The 22626-nt window shown below is 39.5% G+C and overlaps 1 protein-coding gene across 1 annotated transcript in view; it reads left to right on the top strand.

The window, feature by feature from the left end:
• Positions 1 to 13194, top strand: part of NKAIN3 (sodium/potassium transporting ATPase interacting 3) — a 626030-nt gene extending 612836 nt beyond the window's left edge. Inside the window, exons 6-7 of the mRNA XM_035011226.1 lie at positions 3725 to 3794; positions 13108 to 13194. Coding sequence (XP_034867117.1) covers positions 3725 to 3794; positions 13108 to 13117 — 80 coding nt within the window. The 3' untranslated portion in view covers positions 13118 to 13194. The remainder of the gene's footprint in view (positions 1 to 3724; positions 3795 to 13107) is intronic.
• The last annotated feature ends 9432 nt before the right edge of the window (positions 13195 to 22626 follow it).

The raw sequence follows: 22626 nt of genomic DNA on the forward strand, positions 1-22626 counted from the left end.
TGGGATGACCATGTGTCTTCGTTGGGTTGAAATGGTCTCTGTTTGACACAGGTTGTCCTGGCATCCTGTCTAGTTTAGGCTTTGTCCTAGATTTTTTGGTTTTCAAATGAAATATTATCATTAATAATTGTTCTAGTTTGGGTAAACTGATAGTTCACCAAGCTTCTGCCATAGTCTCCTCAAGATGTGTGAGAAACAAGCGCAATGAGTACAAGCCTCCTTTTAACACATGGTTAAATGTGTAAGAAAACCACCGCCCCCCTGCCGTCTTCTCCCCACATCTTTAAGGATATAGTGCAACTAGGACCTTTCTTTCAAGGACAGTGTGTAGATCAATCCATGATTAAAAAGGTAGGTGCTTGGACAGGAGTAGCAGAGATAGCTAGCTCCTTTCAGTGCCAAGTGGAGGTGCACCAGCCCAAAGGAGCTAGGTGGGGTTAGTAGGGGGCACGCAGAAGTGTAATGACTTCCCAATGAAGCTGCAGTGTTTTACCAACAAAAATAGAAACTCTAGTTTTCAAAATGTATATGTATGTATACATGTATATATAATACATAATACATATAACATATATAGTATATATTTAATATGATAACATATATTACATATATTATAAATATTTACATACACAGAGTAGGGTAAATAAACTAGAATTTTTTTTCACCATTCGGATTTTATGAATAATGCTGTTATAAACATCTATGTACAAATTTTGTGAGGACATATGTCTCCATTTCTCTTGGATCTGTTCCTAGGAGTGGAACTACTGGGTCATATGGTAACTCTTTTGAACCATTTTAGGAACTGACTAACTGTTTTCCAAAGTGGCTGCACCATTTTACATTCCCTCCCATCATGTATGAGGGTGCTAATTTCTCTACATCCTCACCAACATTTGTTATTATCTGATATGTTTATTCTAGCTATCTTAGTGGGTATAACGTAGTATCTCATTGTGGTTTTGATTTGCATTTACCTGAAAGCATTTTGGTAATGAGCTTGATGTTGAAAACAAAAAGAACTTCAGGATGGCAGATACATTTTCTGTCTTTGCTTCTCTTCATCCATCACAGTTAAGAACATTTCAGCCTTTAAAGAAATACTTTGTAAATCAATCTAATTTTCCTACAATAGTTGTGAGCGTTTTTATAAATGAGTCTTCTACATTTTAGTTGCATTGTATTCAAGGTTAGTTGAAAATTTTAAATTGAATCATTCAACAAATGAAGCAGCCCCAAAATCATCCTTTGAAGCTTTTAGTAAATGGCAGTAATTGAGAGCTTATGAAAAGGAGAACACTGAAATTTATGCTCACCAAAGGAAGAGAACCAGGCAAATTAAATAATGAGAACTCAAATGTTATGCAAGATTTAATTTTTCAATTTTATAATTTCCTCTTGAAATATCTCGACTTGAGAAAAGACTCTTTAGACAGAGCTCCTGTTTTTAATTGGATAAATTTATATTCTGCACCAAAATGAAAAGAAGCTGATTTGTGAGAAGGCCTAAAAATGTTATAGCATTTATATTTGATTTTAAAAAATCATAAATAGATACAATGTATATTTTGTTGTCTTATAAAAATTTTGGCAAAGATACACTAAATGAAGGTAAAATAACAGTAACAGGGAAAGTATTTGGGCTAAATAACATTACACATATCCACTCTTTAGCAAACTTGCTTAGAGATTACCAGTGCCTTATATAGAGTATATTTCCTTAGTTAAAAATATTATGATTTACAGAATTGATTAGATATCAACAATTTCAATTTTACTAACTATAAAAAATTTTTTGAATAAGATTATAAATAAATCTATGAAAATAATAAAACCATGTTTTATATATATATTCTGGTGATAGAGACAGACATGGCTAAGGAGCAGATTCACAGTAGTCCATGAATTTATACCAAAAATAATGATTCTGTTAATGTTACATTTTAATGTTCAAATGATCACTATAAAAAAGTTTTCTTTTTGTTTTGATTTAAAGCATACAGATATCAGGGGCGCCTGGGTAGCTCAGTCAGTTAAGCATCCGACTCTTGGTTTCTACTCAGGTCATGATCTCAGGGTCCTGGGATCAAGCCCTGCATTGGGCTCTGTGCTCAGCAAGGAGTCTGCTTGAGATTCTCTCCTTCTTCTTCCATCCCTCTCCCCCCATCCCGCTCACTCTCTCTCTCAAAAATAAATAAATAAATCTTTGAAAAAACTATAAAGCATACAGATACATGCTATCTTTATTTTTATAAAAAATTTTATTTTTAATATGATTTTTCAGTTGAATTATTTTATTCACAAGTGTATATATTTATAATTTTGTTTATTTTTAACACCCACTTTAACTTTGAAAAGTGCCTTGTAATCACATACTCATTCAACTTTTAATCAGTGTGATTTTCCTTCTAATTTCCCACCCATTGGTCAGCAAGATGAAGGAGTAGATGTTTGATTAGGTATCTAATCTGATAAAAATTTTGTCCAATCCGACCATTTAAATGGTCCCTAGGCACTGCTTATTCTCTCTGGGAAAATCTTTTCAGTGTCTCGGATTGACTCCTCTTTCACTGTTTCTCTCCCTAACATAGTGTCTGGGTAACTTATGTGACCTGGTAGGAAAAAGATGGGCTTCAGGTTCCTCTAATCTCCAAGGGGATTGCCTGGAAATGGTCCCTGCCACTTGGTTGTTGTGTACCCCACAGGACTCCAAAGCTCATGTCTACACAGTGATCTGGTGAAGCTTTGATTGACCCAGCCTTACCTCAGCTTCTTCAATCGAGGTAAAAGGATACAGCAGGTCAGGGATTGGCAGAGTGGCTAGACCTAGAGTAGGTCAAGTCTTCAATAGAACTTATATGCTAAGTCTAAACCACAGGTCACTGACATGCCTGTCTTGAGCTGTCTTGATATAATATTCGAGTATTATGTACCTAAACATATACTCCCTCACCGAGAATTCAGTGTCCCTCTATGCCTATGTACCTGTTAATGTTATAGTGCTATAATATAACCAAAGTTTGATGTAAAGTAATTAATACTTTTAATGGATTACGAAAAAAAGGAACAAGAGATGTGAACTAAGATTAATTAGCCTTGGACATTATGATTGGAAAAGAAAGACGGAAGCTGTGATCGAAACAGAAAGAAATTAGAATGAATGTCACCAGCATAGTGATTCTATACAGATTGTGAGACCGGTACCATGCGACCAGAGAAGAGATGAAACCTTCTTTGCAAAAAAAACAGATGCCTATTTATCAAGGATGGCTTGAAGACAAAAAGCATGGACATAGATTATGTGACTTCTCAAAGGTCTTTCTAACGATGCAATAAATATTCTTCAGGAAAAAATTGGATTCTGGCAACAAGACGAGAGGGTACACCTTCTGATATACAGGGGGAAAGGGCATATCCGTATGCCTAAGGACAAACATATTATTTAAAATCTAATGTTACTTAATGTTACTTCATTTTTCACTGAAGTCAGTAACAGCTTTGATTTTGTAGTCCATAAGATCCCAAGTTCTTTCTGTGTTTCTTAAAAGCTCCCTGTTTTTTGACCATTGATATTTTTAGCAGCCTTTTATATAAGTACACATTTTTCCATTTGTGGTAGATATTTTTTGTTGATATTCTTTTTATGTGTTCTATTTTAAACACCTAGTATTACGTGTGTTTTTATTTGCACATTTATTCACATCGGGCTATGTTATATTTTCAGTTGATTTCATAGGCGGACTTGATGCATACTCCTACTACCAGGATCATGTTGAGTTAAAGCCTGTTAACCTGTAAGTAAAGGTGTGATGAGGTGGAAAATATTAATCCTTCTAACTTGGTCAAAACTAACCAAACCTGAGATAATTTGGACCTGCTACTACTAATCATTGGTTTAATTTTCCACTCATATTTAAACCGCACCTTTTACATGTAACCCAACATCATCATTATTATTCATTCCAAAAATAATTTGAAATAGGTAACATGGTTTATGTTTCTAAAATGGAATTTTTATTGTATTTTTCTTATCAGAGGTTGATTGCCAAATTGGGAAAAAAAAAAAAAAGGATAATGTAGTCTGTAGAAGAGAAACTAGATATGTGACTTGGGGCTATATTACAGAGGGAAAAGAGGAGAAAGAATAGGTTAGAACCCAGGCTTTATGTGTGTGGTCTCAGGGCCCTTCCTTAATGCCCCTGAGACTTGGTTCTCCCACCTGTAATATGGTTTCACAGGCAGAGGAGGGAGGATGGATTCAATGGGGTAACCTTTGACTGTGCCTAGCTCTCAAATATTTGATTAACTGTTCCTAGAGGACATGCAAGCAAGTCAACAACTACAACACAAAAACACCTTAACCTGAACAGATTTCAGTTGAGTATAAGGAAGGAATCGGGGTCACCTGACTGATAAAATACTAGAAAGCAAGAAAATAGATACAGTGACTCCATTCCTAGAAAAACTCTAAGTAACAAATAAACAACTGTAGAAAATGATAGCTATCATGTGCTACGCACTTGGCATGGATTGTCTCTCTTAACCCTCATGGAAATACCGTAATGTACTAATTAATAGTCCCACTTCATAAAAAAGGAAACAGAGGTACATAGAGATTCAACAAATTTCCCAAAGTGCCATTAGTAGTAAGGGGTGGAGCTGGGATCTATTCTGATTGATAAGCTATCACCATGCCTGATGGTGTGGACGTGTTCAGATGACCTTCCTACTCTTTCAGCCCAATGTTCTACAATTCCGTGGTGATAAAGGAAATTATGTAGAACAGCCACTGGCGTAAGAAACACACATGGAAGCCTTCATCTGCTGCCTCTTCGCCATAGTGGTTCCTGCCCGCATCTGCAGCCCCCTCACCCCCAGCCTTAAGAAACCTGCACTGGGCTCCTCCAACCTCTCCAGGTTGGATTAATTTTATTCTGGCAGAATGATCTAAAGGAAACATAGCTCACAAGCTACACAAATCAGCACTGTGCCTGTCACATGACAGATGTTTAAATAAATGTTGGTTTCTTACAGCAAATCCAATTTGGGAAATCATTCACCTTATATAACACTCCGGGACTAAGCAGTCGCCACCTCATTACTCATGCTCATAAATGATGTGCTCATAAATGATGTGCTCATAAAAAGTTGGTATTTGTGGGTCTGAGAAACTTGGCAGAGATTACGACCATAATAAAGATGATGAGTGCATTGGAAGTGAGAAAAGAATGGAAACAATGCCTAGTAGTGTCTAGGAGAGTCTAACATGCATTCATTATGTAGCAAAGAAGGTGATGAGTGATTTCTTTCATCTCCACTGTGAAAGAAATAACTCAGCAGAGGAAATTGCAACATGAAAAACGTTGATCAGATGTAAGAGAGATCTCTCTATTAAGGAAGGTTATTAAAATTGCAGTTGATGAATGTTGATAATGGAATCTCCTTTTTTGAATGGCATGTGTCTCCATGTACCTCACAGTGTTCTCTGGCATGGCCCAGAGGCAAGTGACTGCCATCTGTGTTCCCTAATGTCTCTCCCATCCCTGTGAATCAAGAGTACATGAAACGTACCCGTGAGATTACCTGAAAGTCTTTGTTTGATCAACTCCACTGCTTCCTCAAAGGATTTTCTCAACTCCCCTGTTCACACCTTTGTAGCTGAATGTAGCATAAACTACAGGCCACAGAAAGTTCCTGCTTTGACAGATTATGCATATTACTGTCCAATGAATATGGAAAGCCTTTCAACCATGAAGGGAGCAGGAATCTGAAAGATCAAACTAAACCTGAATTAAAATCATTGTGCATGAAACAATTGAAGAGGTCAGTATGTGTGCTCTCCACTGGTATGCAAATATTACAGTTTATTCACTTGGCATAAGTCAGCTTGCTTGATTTCTTTTAATAAAGCCATTAGATTGGATTCTGTTGTGCCCAGCTCAGTGATGCCATATCACCACCCAGCAACAGCTTGGCAAAAAAAAAACCAATCTTCTGTATAACTTGTCAGACGAGGAAGGGAATGCTGGTTTTTTAACTTTCATTAAGTCCCTTTAGGCTCCATGGAGTACAGAACCAGGTTTTATGAGGAAGCCACTTTATTAAGGGAATCAGGAGAATCCTGATACACGTATGTGGAAGGGTGGCTTTCGACTCTCGAGGGGTAGTTACAAGCAGACATTCCATTGACAGGAAACACTGTCGATTTGTACAGGAAGCCCTCATTCTCATGTTTGATTGTGTCATTGCTCCTAATCATAAACCATACCTTTCATGTGCCCACAGTCAAGTTGTGTGTGAATGTGTGTGTTGAGGGTGATGTGATAGGAGAAGGCATTTTACATATGGAGTTGGTCTTCCATGTTCTGTCTCTTTTTAAATTAATGATACCAAGCTATCAAGAAGGCCTGATTAAGTAAATTAGTTTAGTTTTATTTACACCTCTTTCTCTGTTACTTATTATGTATGTCCTAGACCCTGTGCTGGGTGCCAGAGAGAGAAAGATGAGCAATACTTGAGCTTTGACCGCCAGCAGCCAATGATCTAGGAGAGGAGACCTACATAGAAATAAGTAGATGCAAAACAGTGCCCCCAAGGCAATTTTTTGCAGAAGGGAGAATGGTTACTTCTCACTTGTAGGGGCAGGAGATAGACTAAGGGATGATGCCTGAGCTGCCTTAGGAAAGATGATAAGGAGTTAATCGAAAGCAGAAGAGAATGGGTGTCCCCTGCATGGAGGCGAATTTGCTTGGCCATTCTACAGAGGGTGAAGTTGAAATTCATGACTATCCAATCTAGTGTTTGCCATAGTTGTCACATAACCTGAGCAAGCCTATGAGGAAACAGAGGTTTAAGTAGAGCAGGAATCTTGGTAGCTCTTGGTGGGGTTGCCCCCAGATCCTCAGCAGCCATGGTTCCGCCATCTAAACAACATGACTCTTCAGACCTAAAGCTGTGGAGATGCCAGCCATAAAAAAGAATGAGATCCTGCCATTTGCAACAACATGGATGGACCTAGAGGGCATAATGCTAAGTGAAATAAGTCAGACAGAGAAAGACAAATACCATATGATCTCATTTGTATGTGGAATTTAAGGAACAAACAAATGAACAAAGAAAAAAGAGATTAAAAAAAGAGAGAGAGCTACAAACGCAGAGAACAAACTGATGGTTACCAGCGGGGAGGTGGGTGGAAGGATGGGCGAAATAGATGAAGGGAGTACACTTATGATGAGCACTGAGAAATGTGTAGAATTGTTGAATCACTATATTGTACACCTGAAACTAATATAACACTGGATGTTAACTATACATGAATTTAAAAAAAAAAAGCTATAGAGGTGAACAAGATTCCCACTATCCCTACCTACTATCCAGCGAAACCACAGCCAAGGGACCAGGTTTGGCAGAATCAGTGAGGAAAAAAGATCCTGTTGAGTTTGACTCTAGCCTGGCATGGGGAAGAGACATGAGAGGTGTAGAATAAGTGGGAGGCCTTGGGTATCCCCCACCCCACCCCCCCACACACTGTGAGGGTGCAGGGCAGAGACTGTCAGCTTTGCACTGGTGAAATACCACTAAAAATAAATAAATAAAGGGGTGCCTAGGTGGCTCAGTCGGTTAAGTGTCTGCTTTCCACTCAGGTCATGATCCTGGGGTTCTGGGATCAAGCCCTAAGTCGGGCTCCCTGCTCAGTGGGAAGTCTGCTTATTCCTCTCCTTCTGCCTCTCCCCACCACCACTCATGCTCTCTCATGCTCAAATAAATAAGTAAAATCTAAAACAAATTAAAAATTTAAAGATGCTGTAGAGATGCTTTCAGTGGTTGTCATTTGGGTCTGGCTTTGGGATATGTAACAGAGGTCAGGGGTGGCCTGGGTTGGGGTCCATCATCTTGGCGTAGCCATCAGTGAGGGGGCTATAACTCTCAAATAAGTAGAGCCTGGGTCTCCCAGGACCTCTTCCATCACTGCCACCACACGCTGATACCACCTTTCATGAGGAGAAAGAGCATGGGTGGCTCTTGTCATTGGAGCAGAGAGCCACACGTGGTCAGTGGCGGCTTTCAACAGGACACCTACCAAGCGGCTGATCGTGGAGGCTGCAGTAACACCAAGGGGAGAGGGCTAATAAAAGCAGATTTGCTTCTCAGGAAGACAAATCGCATGGCAAAAAAACCCATGCAGCTATGAAAGAGACACGGAATTTCAGGGAACATCCTAGTGAGCAACTAAATTAAAGTTTGTCAAAATCAAAATGGTTAGCACCAGGGTAGTGGGAAAATTACGCTCTATGTGGCAGTAATTCTTCAGATAGAAATAATTAGACGAAGGTACTTTGTCAAAAAAAGACCACAGTGGAATTTCAGAACTGTGTTCTACAATAGAGCTAGAGAGATTTGATGACGTTAGAAATTCCCGCGAGGAAGATGCCCCACGACTGCCGTTTAGAAAGACTTGATGAAAAAGCTTCATCCCCCACGTTCAGCCAATCTTTTTTCTAAGATTTCCAAATGAGAACTTGACTTTTCTCTCGTACCTTGACTTGTCTGATTGCCTTGGCTGGAGACTAATTTTTCTTCAGAAAAATTGTCACCTGCTAGGTGGCCGCTGCTGATTGAGTGTCGGCTCTTGCAACGCAGTACTAGAAGACAGACGAGGCTAATTCCCATTTCAGGTGGGCTCGACAGTCAGCGCCCACCTGTACCTTCACTGCCTCTCATGTCCAAGCCCAGAGGAAATCGGCCTCTGATGACTGGCTGCTGGACAGAGCGGAGGTGGGCGCACCCACCTGCTCTTCTCTGAGAAAAGCTGCTTTGTATCCGTATCCCTGTAAGTTGGTGCCAGACCATTTTGCATTTACAGCACCTAGATTAAGAACCAGCTAGAACAAAACAGAGGTGTGTGGGTGGGTGGGTGTGTGGGAGGTGGGCAGGTCAGAATGATGTGCTTTCAATCCTTGATTTAAAAACCAGTAACCACCAAGCAAACGTGGGTGGCTCCGTTGGGATTAAGCCTCCAACTCTTGATTTCATCTGAGGTCATGATCTCAGAGTCCTGAGATCTAGCCCCAAGTGGAGCCCCATGGAGCCTTCTTAAGATTCTCTCTCTCTCCCTCTGCTCCTCCCCCACCACCCAACCCCTCCCTGCGAGCGAGCAATCTCTCTCTTTCTAAAACAAACAAACAAACAAACAAGCCAGTAACCACCAGCAATGTATTAGTAAACTTAAGCTGGAGGAACCTGGAGTCTACAACATGCATTTACTCCATCACTCCTCTCTTTCTCGACCAAGCACCTAAAGACTAATAAAATGATAACTCTCCGTCTTTCTCCTGTTTTCATTTGTCCTTGATTGTCTTTCATACTTTCATATTTCTCTATCTATGCTGTCTGTCCCCTGTGGCACACAGTGCAAGGTGTCCCTAATCTGCTCAAACTGAGGGCTGTTCACCCTTCCCATTACTAAGTGTGGAGTTCTGTTGCCTAAGGGCTTCCATTGGTCCCTGGAAATGGTGGGCGCTTACAACAGGCATTAACCTTCCCAGGCAGCCTCAAAAATGCAGATTGCAACAACCTGTAATGCACTCAGCCCCTTCTTAATTGTCCCAGAGGAGAGCCGGGCTTCCCTGCGTGGCTGCCTTACTTAGCACAAGGGGGCAGTGCTTTGGGCTTCTTGCTCTTCCTCTCTTCTGAGCACTTACCCTCTGTCACTGATATTAATACCGTTGTAATCCATCATGGGAAATGACTAATTCCTTTTAGGAACTATGGAAGAACATACCCTACTGTGTGGCCATCTGACCATGGAGCAGTGAAATGGCTGTGTTTATATGGTTCAGACCTGTCACTGGGCTAGTCAGTTCATGCACCACTATTGTTGCTGGGAAGGAATGATGCCACCAATCGTGTGGCCAGCAACACACAAAGAGGGGCTGCCATGACCATGACCGACAGTCAGTCATCTGCCCTGTGCTTCACTGGGATCACTGAGACCTTCTCATTTGACATGTGACCTCACTCACTGCCCCCAGAACCTTATGGAACCTGGTTCTCACACTGCCTTTTCCAAAAAGAGAAAACTCGCATCTGAATGGTACCCTCCAGGGAAACTGTCAATTCCTGTCTTTCTGAGAACTCTCAGGAATCTTCTTAGTACTAGTCATAGATATTAACAGCAGGAAAATAGATTTACCCAGTGATATGGAGACATGGAGCACCCTCCTCCCCCAAATTAATCAACATGAGAGAAGTAACTTCATTTTGCCTGTCTCCAAAAGAGAATATCCTCTGACTTTAAAATTAAATGCAATGAACAGAAACCAAATTTTATGTTAAAAACATATTTTGTTTCTTTTATATCCACATCAAGAAATACTTATAATCCCACATTATGACAGGTTCTGGGAAGAAACAAGACATGGGAAAGAAAATAGAATACACAGATATCTTACACACACACACACACACACACTCACACCCAGAAATAATAACAGGGGGACTTAGAAAAGCAATAGAAAAAGATACAATGACAGGCCTTTCAGAAGACACACTTTGAAATAACATCACTATGCTATTACTTGATTTTATTCTGCCTTAGGAGTAGGTACCTTCAGGTAACTACTAACATACCTATGAACATCTGAAGAAACAAATAAAGATATGATCTTAAGTTTCCCAAAACTCTAACTGTTCTACCCAGACTCATTGGTCAATCGTAGCACCATTAAAAGAGTGACAACTAGACATTATGTGTCTCCAGATGTGACACAAGGAGAAGCACAGCACCATATATGAAGTATCTTGCCACAAGGTCAAGTTTGATCTTGGATTAAAAGTGTAGAAAATACAAGAATAACAGAATTAGTTCAATCTCACCACAGAAGATAAACGTGGTGGGTATACCTAGAAGTTCCCCCAAACTCCCATCAGTACTAGCACTAACAAACAAAAGTACCTTTCCCTACTGCCTTATCTTCATTCTAGCAGAGATTTACCTGTTGGATGGATGAATAAACTTTAGGACCTTGAATCTCCCTCCTAACTGAGACACTGTATAAAACTATAAAAATTCCACCATTATAATCTCATCTCTTTATTTTCAGTTTCAATCCCTGTTAAATTGCAATGGGGTAGGGGTGCCTGGGTGGCTCAGTTGTTAAGTGTCTGCCTTTGGCTTAGGTCACGGTCTCAGGGTCCTGGGATCGAGCCCCGAATCGGGCTCCTTGCTCAGCAGGGAGTCTACTTCTCCCTCTCCGTCTCCCTCTGCCATTCCCCTCCTTGTGGTCTCTGGCTCTCTCTATCTCTCTGTCAAATAAATAAATAAAATCTAAAAAAAAAAATACAGTGGGGTAAAAGGGGTAGGCATGTGGGCTATAAGTCTTTCAGAATGTAGGAAATAGAGGAGCAGAGAAAATGGGGAGAGAACTAAAGGACTCCAACTCTTGAGGCGTATAGGAGGGAACAGAACTTACACGGAGGAGAGTGGCTACCAGAAAGTAAAACTGGAAAGTTGAGGTTTTTTTCAGCTATTTCAAATGATAACCCAAAAAGTCTATTCTAGGCCATAGAAAGAGTCATTGAACTGAGTTAATGGAAGAGAATTGCTAGATAGGGCTATAAAATAAATGGGAAACACAGCCTCTACTGGCAGGATCCTTATAATTTAGTTGTAGGGAGGAAACTCACACACCTGAGTGAAACAATCAGAACCAAATTAATTGTGAAGTTGAATGCCATTAGCTCCACAGGGGGTATAGCAGACAGTGGAAGAGTTGCTATCAGTGGGGTGAGAAAGCAGTATGGCTGACATGGGAGTACAAGTCTTCTCAGGGGAGAAGAAATGTCAACTGAATCCTGAGGATGAATGGGATTTGGATCAGCTAAGACTTTTTTCATGAGAGCAAAAGCATTCAACAAATATTTATTAAGTGCCAACTATGTGGCAGACAGTGTATTGGGGTTGATATTGTGGGAAGATGCATAAGCCTAAACTACCACTTTCCAAAGGCTTACTGCCTAGTATAGACTCAGAATCAGGAGACAGGAGTAACTAGAGATGGAAGTGTGTGTTCCAGAGAAACAGAATTAGTGTACGTGTGTGTACTCGCATGTGCGTTGTGTGCAGAGAGAGAGAGATTTTAAGAAATTGGCTCATGGGGCCAGGCAAATCCAACAAGGGCAGGCAGAGTTTGCAGACCAGAGAGCCAGGGAACAGTTGATGTTATAGTCTTGAGTCCAAAGGCAGTCCAGAGGCAGAATTCCTTCTTCTTAAAGGCCTTTTAAGGGACTGAATAAGACCTCCCCACAACAGGGAGGATAATCTGCTTTACTTAAAGTCTATTGATTTAATTGTGAATCTCATCTAAAAAAATACCTTCACAGCCACACTTAGGTTGGTGTTTGACCAAATATCTGGGTGTCATGGCCTACCCAAGTTGACACATAAAATTAGCCATCACAGGATGGGATGTATGTAAGGATGTAGATCAGCGGTATGAAAGCCAGATGAGGATAATTCTTTTTTTTTTTTTTTAAGATTTTATTTATTTATTTGAGAGAGAGAGACTGAGAGAGAGAGAGCATGAGAGGGGGGAGGGTCGGGAGGGTCAGAGGGAGAAGCAGACTCCCCGCCGAGCAGAGAGCCCGATGCGGGACTCGATCCAGGGACTCCAGGATCATGACCTGAGCCGAAGGCAGTCGCTTAACCAACTGAGCCACCCAGGCGCCCAGATGAGGATAATTCTTGAGCTGTCAACCAACAGGATGCTGTAGGCTAGGGATGTACCTAGCAGTTTGGAGACATACTACTACCCTGTCATCTTTACCCCAAGACAACCAAAGACCAGACCTTAACATCAGTCCTCCATTGCAATGGGGTTGGCACTTCTCTCCCAGGAAGGCAATACTATATTACAATTTTTATACCTGATTGCACACCCTAATCTGAAGAGCGGGGTTTTCGGCTTTCTTATTGCTTTGGTCATATACACAGACCGCATGAGGAACACCCAGAAACTATTTTGCATTTTGAAAAGCCTGAGTGAATAGAAAGGAAATTCAGTTTTCAGTTTTGAAGTTCTTTAAAGCAATTCATATTTTCTGTTTTAGGTCGAAATAAGTAATGACGCTGACTCTGAAACATGGCTGCTGAACTTGACTTAGGAAGCCAAGCACCACTGAGAGCACCTCTTCGCATTGACACGTCTCACCTCCTCCCAGAGGATGGACTACGCCTCCCTACTTCCCCACAAATCACTGAGTTCTTTTCTCACAGCCTATGTATTATTAGCATTGTGCGCTAGATGAGTTGTAGGTGAATGGGTGGGTATTTTTTAAGTCATTTTCTTCTTATATGAATACTTGTAAGTTATTTTAAAAACTGGTTTTTCATCTTTTTAACAATACTGTGGGGCATGCAAAAAGAAAAAATTTAATGAAAACCTTCTACAGTCTATTCTAAAAGAAATACTGGTTTTTGTATCGAGGTGTTCAATGTTGCTGATGACTGCAGTTATCCTATGCCCAATGGAGTTTGCATTAACAGACATTACAGAGGGCTACTCAACATGAAGTTAGATGCTGTGACAGCTGATAAATGGGTACGAACAGTGGATCTGGCTTTCAGACTGACCATGGGTCATTTTTTCAATACCACAAGACAAAACATGATGTCCTCCTTTGTTCTCAACTTTCCAGAATGCAGAATAACATTATGTCAGTCTAAAATTTTCAGATTCATGCATGTTATCTTGTTCTTCCTGTGTTCTGGAAATTACATGGTATGGAAGGGTAACATGATTAGTAGAACACCTTTCCTCCTTTGGAGGGTATATGGGTATCTCTGATGTTCATATTTTCTATTCTTTATCCCAGTTCTGACATTGGTGTCAGACCAAAACATTGAGCGTGTGGGCTTGGGAGACAGAAATCACAACCATAAATCTGCAATCAGGAACGTTGCTCTCAAGATGTTCAAAAGGAGCTTTAAAAGTGGTATGGAATTCTCTACAAAGGCTTCTTCAAAAGATATTTATATTTGTTCTACATCAATTTTTCTTTCTCCTACCCCATCCCAATAACCAAGAAAGTAATATGGGAAACATAATTTTCTATAGAAAAAAGGACTGTTTTGAAGGCACATCACAGTTTTTTTCCTTTTGTATCTTTCAATTACTATCTCCCATATCAAAGTAAGTTTTGCTCACTTTGTATAACAACCAACATGAGGCCACCCATAAGCCACAAAACTGTGTACATGTGTACTATTCAATCCAAAAGTTGTTACCTTAGCCCATACATCTCGAAGTCGATCTATAAACCATCTAAAATCACATGCAAATTTTTGTATGTGTAGAGAAGTTCTTTTTTTCTTGTCTTGTTGGAGTCCATATATTTTATGAGACTCTGTTAAGAATCGGAACTAATACAACAAAGTCTACCCTGGTTCCTCCCAGTTCATGACAACCACTGGGGCATTCTAGAGGCCCATTTTAGTCACTAGCCTTTGGATTGTGCCCCTTCAGTCAGGCAAGGCACACTGAATCCCATCATTTTTTCATTCTACTGAATAAACCCAAATTCAAAATGAAGAGGAGTTCACAGGGACCTCGGAGATGATCAAATCCAAGCTGCCATTGCACAGTGGAGGGATCTGAAGTCTAGGGGATTTGGTGGCCTTGTCCAGAGTCCTGCGTGTATATAGACGGGCAAGAGCTATGGCCAAAGGAAGGGGAATTGGAAAGCAAAAGGTAGGGCTTGGGTCCCAGGCCCACCACTGTGGCCTTGGACAGTGCTGGACGTCTTGGCCTTGGAATTTTCCTCATCTGCAAGGTAGAACTATAATCCCTACCTCTTAAGGGTGAGGTGAGAATTGGATGAAATGTAAAAAGTATCCTGCAAACTGTGAAGCACTCCCCATTTGAAAGAGGCAGTTATTATTGTAATAGCAGAACAAGTTGGACTCCATCTGGAGCTCTTGCTGTACAGCCACGTGCTATGAAAAGCCCATGAAAACACCGAACTCTTTGAAGTTTTCTAAAAAGTAGTTTGAAAATATTGCCATGTCTAAACAATTAGAAATCCTGAAGACGAAAAATTGCATTTCCTAATTAAAAAATAACTTTTGTATTTCAAGATTAATACATACGATTATTATGGATAAAGCTACTAGAATATCAGAAACACAGAAAGTAAGACAGGAGAATAAAATTAACACATGAGTATTTTAAACTGTCATTTCATTGCCCCCCCCCCCAAACACAACACAGTTAACATTTCACAAAAAAGCACCATACTTTTATTGCTGTTCTAGCTTCATGTGTGTACATACTGGTAAGATGCCCTGGAGAGTCCTACACCTTGTGTCACTGCAGGTGACAGATTTGAGGAGGAAATCCTTACACTAGTGATTTTTCTATGGATGTTCAATATAGGTAACTACTTAATATGGTATCCCAGCAATCTGTAATGACAATGCTGAAGTTCCAGAGAATTTACCTCTCATCAGAGACAAGTTAGATCGATCTCCTCTCCTCCCCACTTTGCTTCTTCCTACCTCTCCTCTCCTGGCTGCTCCTTAGAGGTTCTGCTTCCCTACAACAAAGGGATGAAAAGAAGTGCTGAGCTTTGCAGTAACACTCAGCAGTCGTCCTTGATCTGGGTCTTTCCATGCAGGGCTGTCATAATCGCTGCTCCTTGGGAGTGACTGCCTCCAGTTCTTAACAATTCTTGCCTCCTGTTTTAGGAAATCTATCCAGCACTGCACATTATGCAGTGGGGCTTTCAACAAACGTGTTCACTATGTCTCCATTTGGGCCAAATCTTGGCTTCTCCATATGCAATGTGTGTCTGAGCAGAGTAAGGGAAAATGAATGTTCTCTGAGCCTGCACTCATTTGCCAGAATCTCGGCATCCTGAGAGAGGGTGCAGCCCCAGGTTCAAGAGTCCTCCTCAGAAGTGGTCCTGGTAAAACTGAAGATAGGATGCCCACTGCCCAAGAGCCCCTGGTGCTGACTGGAATGCAGAAGGGGAAAGTTAAAACCAACGTTTTTTTCCTCTTTGAACCACTTTGGCATTGTGTCTTATAAAACCTTGGTGAACCCTTCCTCATCTTCTATCTTGTGTGGACAACAACTTATCCTCTCTTAAGTGTCTTCTGCTGGCTTTGTGTGGAGTCACAGACAGCTGGGATGCTTTCCAGCCTACCTTCTTTCTGTCTTTCCTCTTCCAGTCATATTTCATGACTGCAAAGGTTGAGCAAGCGAGTTACAGAGTTACAGAGGCTGTTCCAGAATTCCCAGGAGACAATATATCTTTGGGTATAGAACAGTCTACATCAGAGAAATCTCAAACATCTTTTAGGAAGAGCTCTAAACCAATACATCCCCAGGTATCTTAAGACTTTCACCTGCCATATAACGTGAGGGTATGTATCCCTGAAGCAAAAACATGTTCATACCACTCAAAAACTGAGAGGTTTTTGACTTACTTGTTTTGAAGATAACTTGACATCTTGCCCTAGAACAATATTGACTTCTTTCTTTTTTTCCTTCAGAAAAATAAGCCCTGCTATTTCCTATAGACCTAACTAAGGAAGATAGCCAGCTTCAAGAGGCTGGGATCTAACAAAATATAACAAGGCTGTCATTTGTCTCGCTTAATGAACGGGACACTCATGATTGAGAGAAATTTGTGTTCGCTAGAACCAACTAAAATGTGTGTTGCAAAGCTGAGGAAAACCATCATGACGCTGCTAAATTGAGAAGCAAATAAAAACCAAAATTGCTTTTTTCAATCCTTGCAAATTAGAAAGGAATCTTGCCAAAAATAAGCATCTTCATTTTAGACCTAATTGAAAAATTTATACTATCTCAAAAATACTATCCCCCAAAACAAACATCTTCATTTTAGACCTAATTTAAAAATTTATACTATCCCAAAATTTATACTATCCCATAGTGGACTCACTATGGAGTGAATATTCTGGCTTATTATTTCCGAGTTACTTGAATATGTAACTAGAATTTCTGCAGTTGATTAGAATTCAAATGTTCTAACTTGACATTTTAGCTCAAGGTAATAGCTGCTTTCAGGGGATAACTGAATTAAGGAGGAAAAAATAAAAATAATTGATCTTTTTAAACTTAGAAACCTTGAATGTCCGTTTTTTTTGTTTCCTTTCCATTTAAGAGTCATCTATAACCTTTGCCGGATAGGTTTGTGAAAGTGTCTGTGAACCCTGTTCAAATATTCATGATAAAGAGGCCCACAACCTAAGGACGTTATGTCCAAAAGTAGAACTGAAAAAAGAAATCATTGCTCATATAACTGCATAGTGTGCAATGCAGAAAGGGAGCAGATATATTTTAATGATTAGAAGATGTATTTATTAATAAAGAATTCTCAAAAAAACAAAATTCTCAAGAATTTCAAAATTTGTGGGTAGCTTCTCTCTTTTCATCCTAAAGAAGCTTAATTTCTTCACTGAGGGAAAAGGGGGAAAAAGCCATTTCTAGAAGGTGGATAAACTTTCTTAAATATAATATTTCTAGAAAAATTTGGTGTCAGATGAAAAAAATGAATCATCTTCCTCAGACCTGCAAGCATATTAAAAGGCAAGAATCATGTTAAATGCTAAACATTTCAAAAATATGAAATATTCAAAGAATCTAGGCTTTGGTTTAAACTTGAGAGCTAAATTAAGAAGAAAAAGAAATGAGGTAGGAAAGAGAAAAGGGAGGGAGTAAAGGGGAAAAGAAAGAGAAAGAAAAGGGAGGGAGAAAGGAAAAGAGGAAGAATCCGAAATTAAAAGTCTACCTAATGTGGATTGGTACATGTCAGTCTTTCACTCAGAGTTGTGTTTGTTTCTTTGAGTGATTAAAAACATTGAACTATTTTCCATTGAGGGCATGCTTTTCCTTTCCTCTCCAGAGTTAGGTTTAAAAAAAAAACAGTTTGAAGAAACTAATGATCTATTTAGTTACTCTCATAGAACTTGCTTTGGCAGAAGACCTTGTCAGTCTATAATAGTTAAGATTATATTTACCTATATGTGAGAAAGAGGGAAAGAAAGAAGAAAGAAAGAAAGAAAGAAAGAAAGAAAGAAAGAAAGAAAGAAAGAAAGAAAGAAAGAAAGAAAAAGAGAGAGAGGAGAGATGGAGGGAGGGAGAGAGGAAGGAAGGAAGGGAGAAAAAAGACAGTGGCTTAAACAAGATAGAGGTCTTTACCTTTTCATATTTCAAAATCCTGGAAATAGTCAGCAAAGAGCTGGACTTGGATTCCCTAGAGACAAGGACCCAGGTTCATTCTCATTGGTTCTTTTTGTGTCCTGCCATTCTCAAGTTCTAACATGACTCAAAATGGCTGCTAAAGTGCCAGCCATTGCATCTGTATCCCAGCCAAAAAGGAGGAAAAAGGGACAGGGAAAGGTGCTTCTTTCATTTAAGGGCATGCCTCAGAAGTTGCACATACTACTTCTGCTTACATCCCATTAACCAAAATTTAGTCCCCTCTAAATTTAGCTGGAAGGAAAGCTAGGAATTGTACTCTTTATTCTTGGTAGCCTTGTGCCCATCTGAAAATTAAGGGCTTCTTTCTTAGTAAGGAAGGGAAATATATATTGAAGAATGCTTAGCAGTCTCTGCCACACAATTCAAGCTAGCTCTCATGATTTTTTGTAATAATGTTTTCATTTACTTTAATAACTGAAAAAAAAATACATGCATACTTCAATACTGTGAGAAAGTAATCACTGACTCTGTGAAATGAGAATTTCTACCTCATCTTTCTGACTTTCTTCCTAGAAAGAAAAAAATAAATCTATGACTCAAGATCCTTCTATGCTTTCCATAATTCTGTAGAGTGTATTTTAGCTTTCCTTTTCTGGAAATTAAATTTAAAATTCAAGAGCCAAGCCAATGTTTTGCTTGGTCCTCACTATTGTGCTGTGAAAATAATTTTTTTCTTCTATGGTCATAACTCTTCAACTATTTTATTTTAGCAACATCTTTTCTTCTGAATTGATTAGTAGTGTCATTATTTTCTTTTTATTCAATTCAACAACTATGTATGGACATTGATGCTTAGGAAGGTGGGGCAGGATATATAGGTGAAAAATGTATAATCCTTCCTTTTTTGTTATTTTCTCTTTGTAAAAGTTGGACCTGTGTTTCCCTTCACCTGTTTTTCAAGAACATATTGGCTAGAGTGGAATGAGTATTTGAAACTACTCGATAGTCTTTTTCTCTAAGAAAAAATACAATTGAGGGAAATTATAAAAACTATGTAATTACATTTTATCATACATCCCTCCTAAGCTGGGGTGGGGGTGGAGGCAGAAAGAGACAGAGAGAAAAACAGAGACAGAGAAATCTTGCAGATACTACTTATTCAACGATGTCCTATGAAGTGATTTCAATCACTGAAAAGTGTTATAGTCTCCTAATACCCAGTGCCTGCAAGTTTGGCAGCCGTCACTAACGACTGAGAGATTAGTTGACTTACTTGTGTTGTACACACGCATCTACACACAAATTTCAACACTTGAGTATACCCTTTTCTAAATAATCACTTTGCTAAAGTGTGTCGTATGACCCGATTCCCTTAACAATGAACAGCATAAGATTATTTTAAGGAATGCAAGTTAAAAGAAATAAGATGCCTAGAGGAAGAAACAAGATGCCTGGTACAGGATCAAGTTGTAGAGTAGAAAGGACCTCAATGGTTCAGTTTACGGACGAGGAGACAGGCTGATAGCTGCAGTAACTTGCCCCATGTCCCATTGGGTCTGCTCTGCAAGCTCTCAGTCCAACCTTCCTTACTCTGTCATTGGTGGCCACCCGCTGTCACCTGACGAACTAGGCTGATTTTTTTCACCCTGTCTTCAAGGCTTGGGACAGCTGAGGAAGACACCTGCTGTTGGCTCCTCCTACAATACCTTCCCTCTGCTTGGACCTGAGCGTCAGAAAGTCCCCTGCCCATGGGCTTTCATCTTGCCATTTTGTCTTCTCAGGACAAACAAAAAAATCCCAGACCTCAGGTCCCTGCTCATTGCTTCCCAAAAGACAGAATAGCTCAGTCCTGCCTGCCTTCTTCTTTCTTTACTTATGGTTTAAACATAATTCCATCTGATCTTATCAAGGCTTCTCATGATTTTTTGTCAACCAGCAAAACTACTGGCATCAGTGTCTTCCAAAGACTTTTGTTCATGAGGAAGTGATTTTGCAAATAATTGGTTGATGTTGCTTTTTAACTGCTTTGCATAGTTTCACTTCTGTTAAGCTTCTTTCTTAAAAGGGAATTGCTCTCTTCCCCTTCTGGCTTCTTAAATCTATTACTGTATTTGTCACTGAATGCAGTATTACAAAATAGTTGACTTGGGTCACTTATGTAATATGAAACCAACAACCTAATCATTGTGTTGATTTCTATTGCATTCCAATAATAATAATACAAATAGAGTATTATAAGTGTGGATGTTAATCAGCTTTCCTTTCTTCATCAGAACTTGCCTTGTGCTGTACAGCCTTCTCTTTGAGATGTCTGTGTTTTTATTATTATAAACTGTCACATTTAACCCATTTATTCAACCAAAACCTATAAATATTTATTTAGGTTCTTCTATGGCTCTTCACTTTTGCCATCACTCTAAGTAAGAAAAAAGAGTTTTCTCTGCAAGACATTTTTGGGCAAAATACAATGTATGGAGCACCAAGTTCAATAACTTTAGAGAATGACATTTGGGACCATTCATGCGGCACACTTTGTTTTTACAGGCCAGGCAAAGCTCATTAATTCAAGTCTATTTATTATTTTTAAACCACTTGTTTAGTGCGGTGAATTTTTAAAAAAATCAATTGATCGATCTTTGGATTTTTTTAAGATCACAGAGGAAGGCTATTGATTATAGAACTCACATATCTAAAGTTCACCCAGAAATCGAACTCTCTTGGCCCTTTGTGAAGTTTTTTTGTCCTCCTAGGCTTGCAAAGGCTTTGCTCTAAAGTCTCTGAGCTTGAGTCACATTGATCCCATTAATCTTTGTCAAGAAGGAAGTTTGGGAGGGGAGGGTCGGGTCGAAAAGGCCAAGTCCAGATCCCATTTTATTCTTTCCTCATTTGTTTCAGGGCCCATGGCCACCAACCCTCCTTGATTTTATTCTGCCTGAGCTTCACATTTCCATAGGGATAAATACGGGGCCGCATGATAATTACTACCCCTTAAAAAAATGGAGAGTCTTCATTAAAGTTTCCCTGCACATCTAAGATGCCACGTAATAAATGCTAGGAGCACAGATATTATTAACACCAGTGACAACTGTCGGAAGACTATGTCACATTTTCTTTTAAAGACATAGATACTTCAATTCATCCTGTCTGACTCAAAGGGAATTTGGGTGTTAACACTTCAAAATACTTTTATGTCCTCAGGGAGAAAATCCAACGTGAAAAGTATTAATTTCCAATTCAGTTCCTAAAGCAAAATGCCTGCCTAAGAATAACAAAGTTAGGGACGCCTGGGTGGCTCAGTCGGTTAAGCGTCTGCCTTCAGCTCAGGTCATGATCCCAGGGTCCTGGGATCGAGTCCCGCATCGAGCTCCCTGCTCCGCGGGGAGCCTGCTTCTCCCTCTGCCTCTGCCTCTCTCTCTATCTCTCATGAATAAATAAATAAAATCTTAAAAAAAAAAAGAATAACAAAGTTATTTCTTATCCTGTGGCAGAAACGTATAGGTGGGAACTCCCACTGAGACCTTCCAATCTGAACACACTAAGGAATTTCTGCCATTGTAGGTAAAAAGACAGAAGAAAAAAAAGCTGTCTTCTCACTTGTGTTTACCTTTCAAATTTTTCTGAGACTCCCATTATGTGACAAGAACTCTGCTACTTGGCAACCTCATCTAGCCACAACAGAACAGAGAACCAAGAAACAAATGAAAAAGCTCTCTGATGATCCCGGGAAATTTTATAAAATCCACAATCTGAAACTCCTACCTTTTCTCCATAGAAAAGCTCTTCAACCCTTTGTTTAAATCCTAGTTTCTCTTAATTTATACACAATTCTAATTACCATTAAGGTAATTTTACCATTTAAGGTAGTTTTCAATCACATAACCGATCACAAGCCAAAAATTAGGAAGGGAGCTATGTATAAAATAAGCAGAAATACTGATAGTCATGTAATATACTCTCTCTGAAAGACCACACACAGAACACTCATATAAAAATCTATACAGCACAGTTGTCTGGGGACGTCTAAGCTGAGAATGAATATACTTAGTAGAGCCTGTGGGCAACATGGCATTGCTTTAGGAAGCAGCTTTTTATTCACATGATGATCCACGTGATATTTTTATTCTATCAATAAAAATATTTATTGGGGATTCGGAACAAGAACCCCTTACTCAAGATACTTTCCTTTCATTTGTCCTCAAATTACATTATTCACTTTTATTCAAGTATGACATTTTATTGTCATCTCCTGAAAAATTTTTCAGATAATCATGTGGATCTTCAGTGTCTACGGTTTGAGTGGGAGCCCTTTAAATGTGGCACTACTGTGCCCTGCCTATCCTCACGTGACATGTTGGCCTTGTGGTCAAGACGGTCTTTTCTAAGAATTAGCTATGTCAAT

This window comes from Mirounga leonina, unplaced genomic scaffold (assembly GCF_011800145.1).
Source record: "Mirounga leonina isolate KUSES-001 unplaced genomic scaffold, KU_Mleo_1.0 Mir_165, whole genome shotgun sequence".
Taxonomy (NCBI): Eukaryota; Metazoa; Chordata; class Mammalia; order Carnivora; family Phocidae; genus Mirounga; species Mirounga leonina.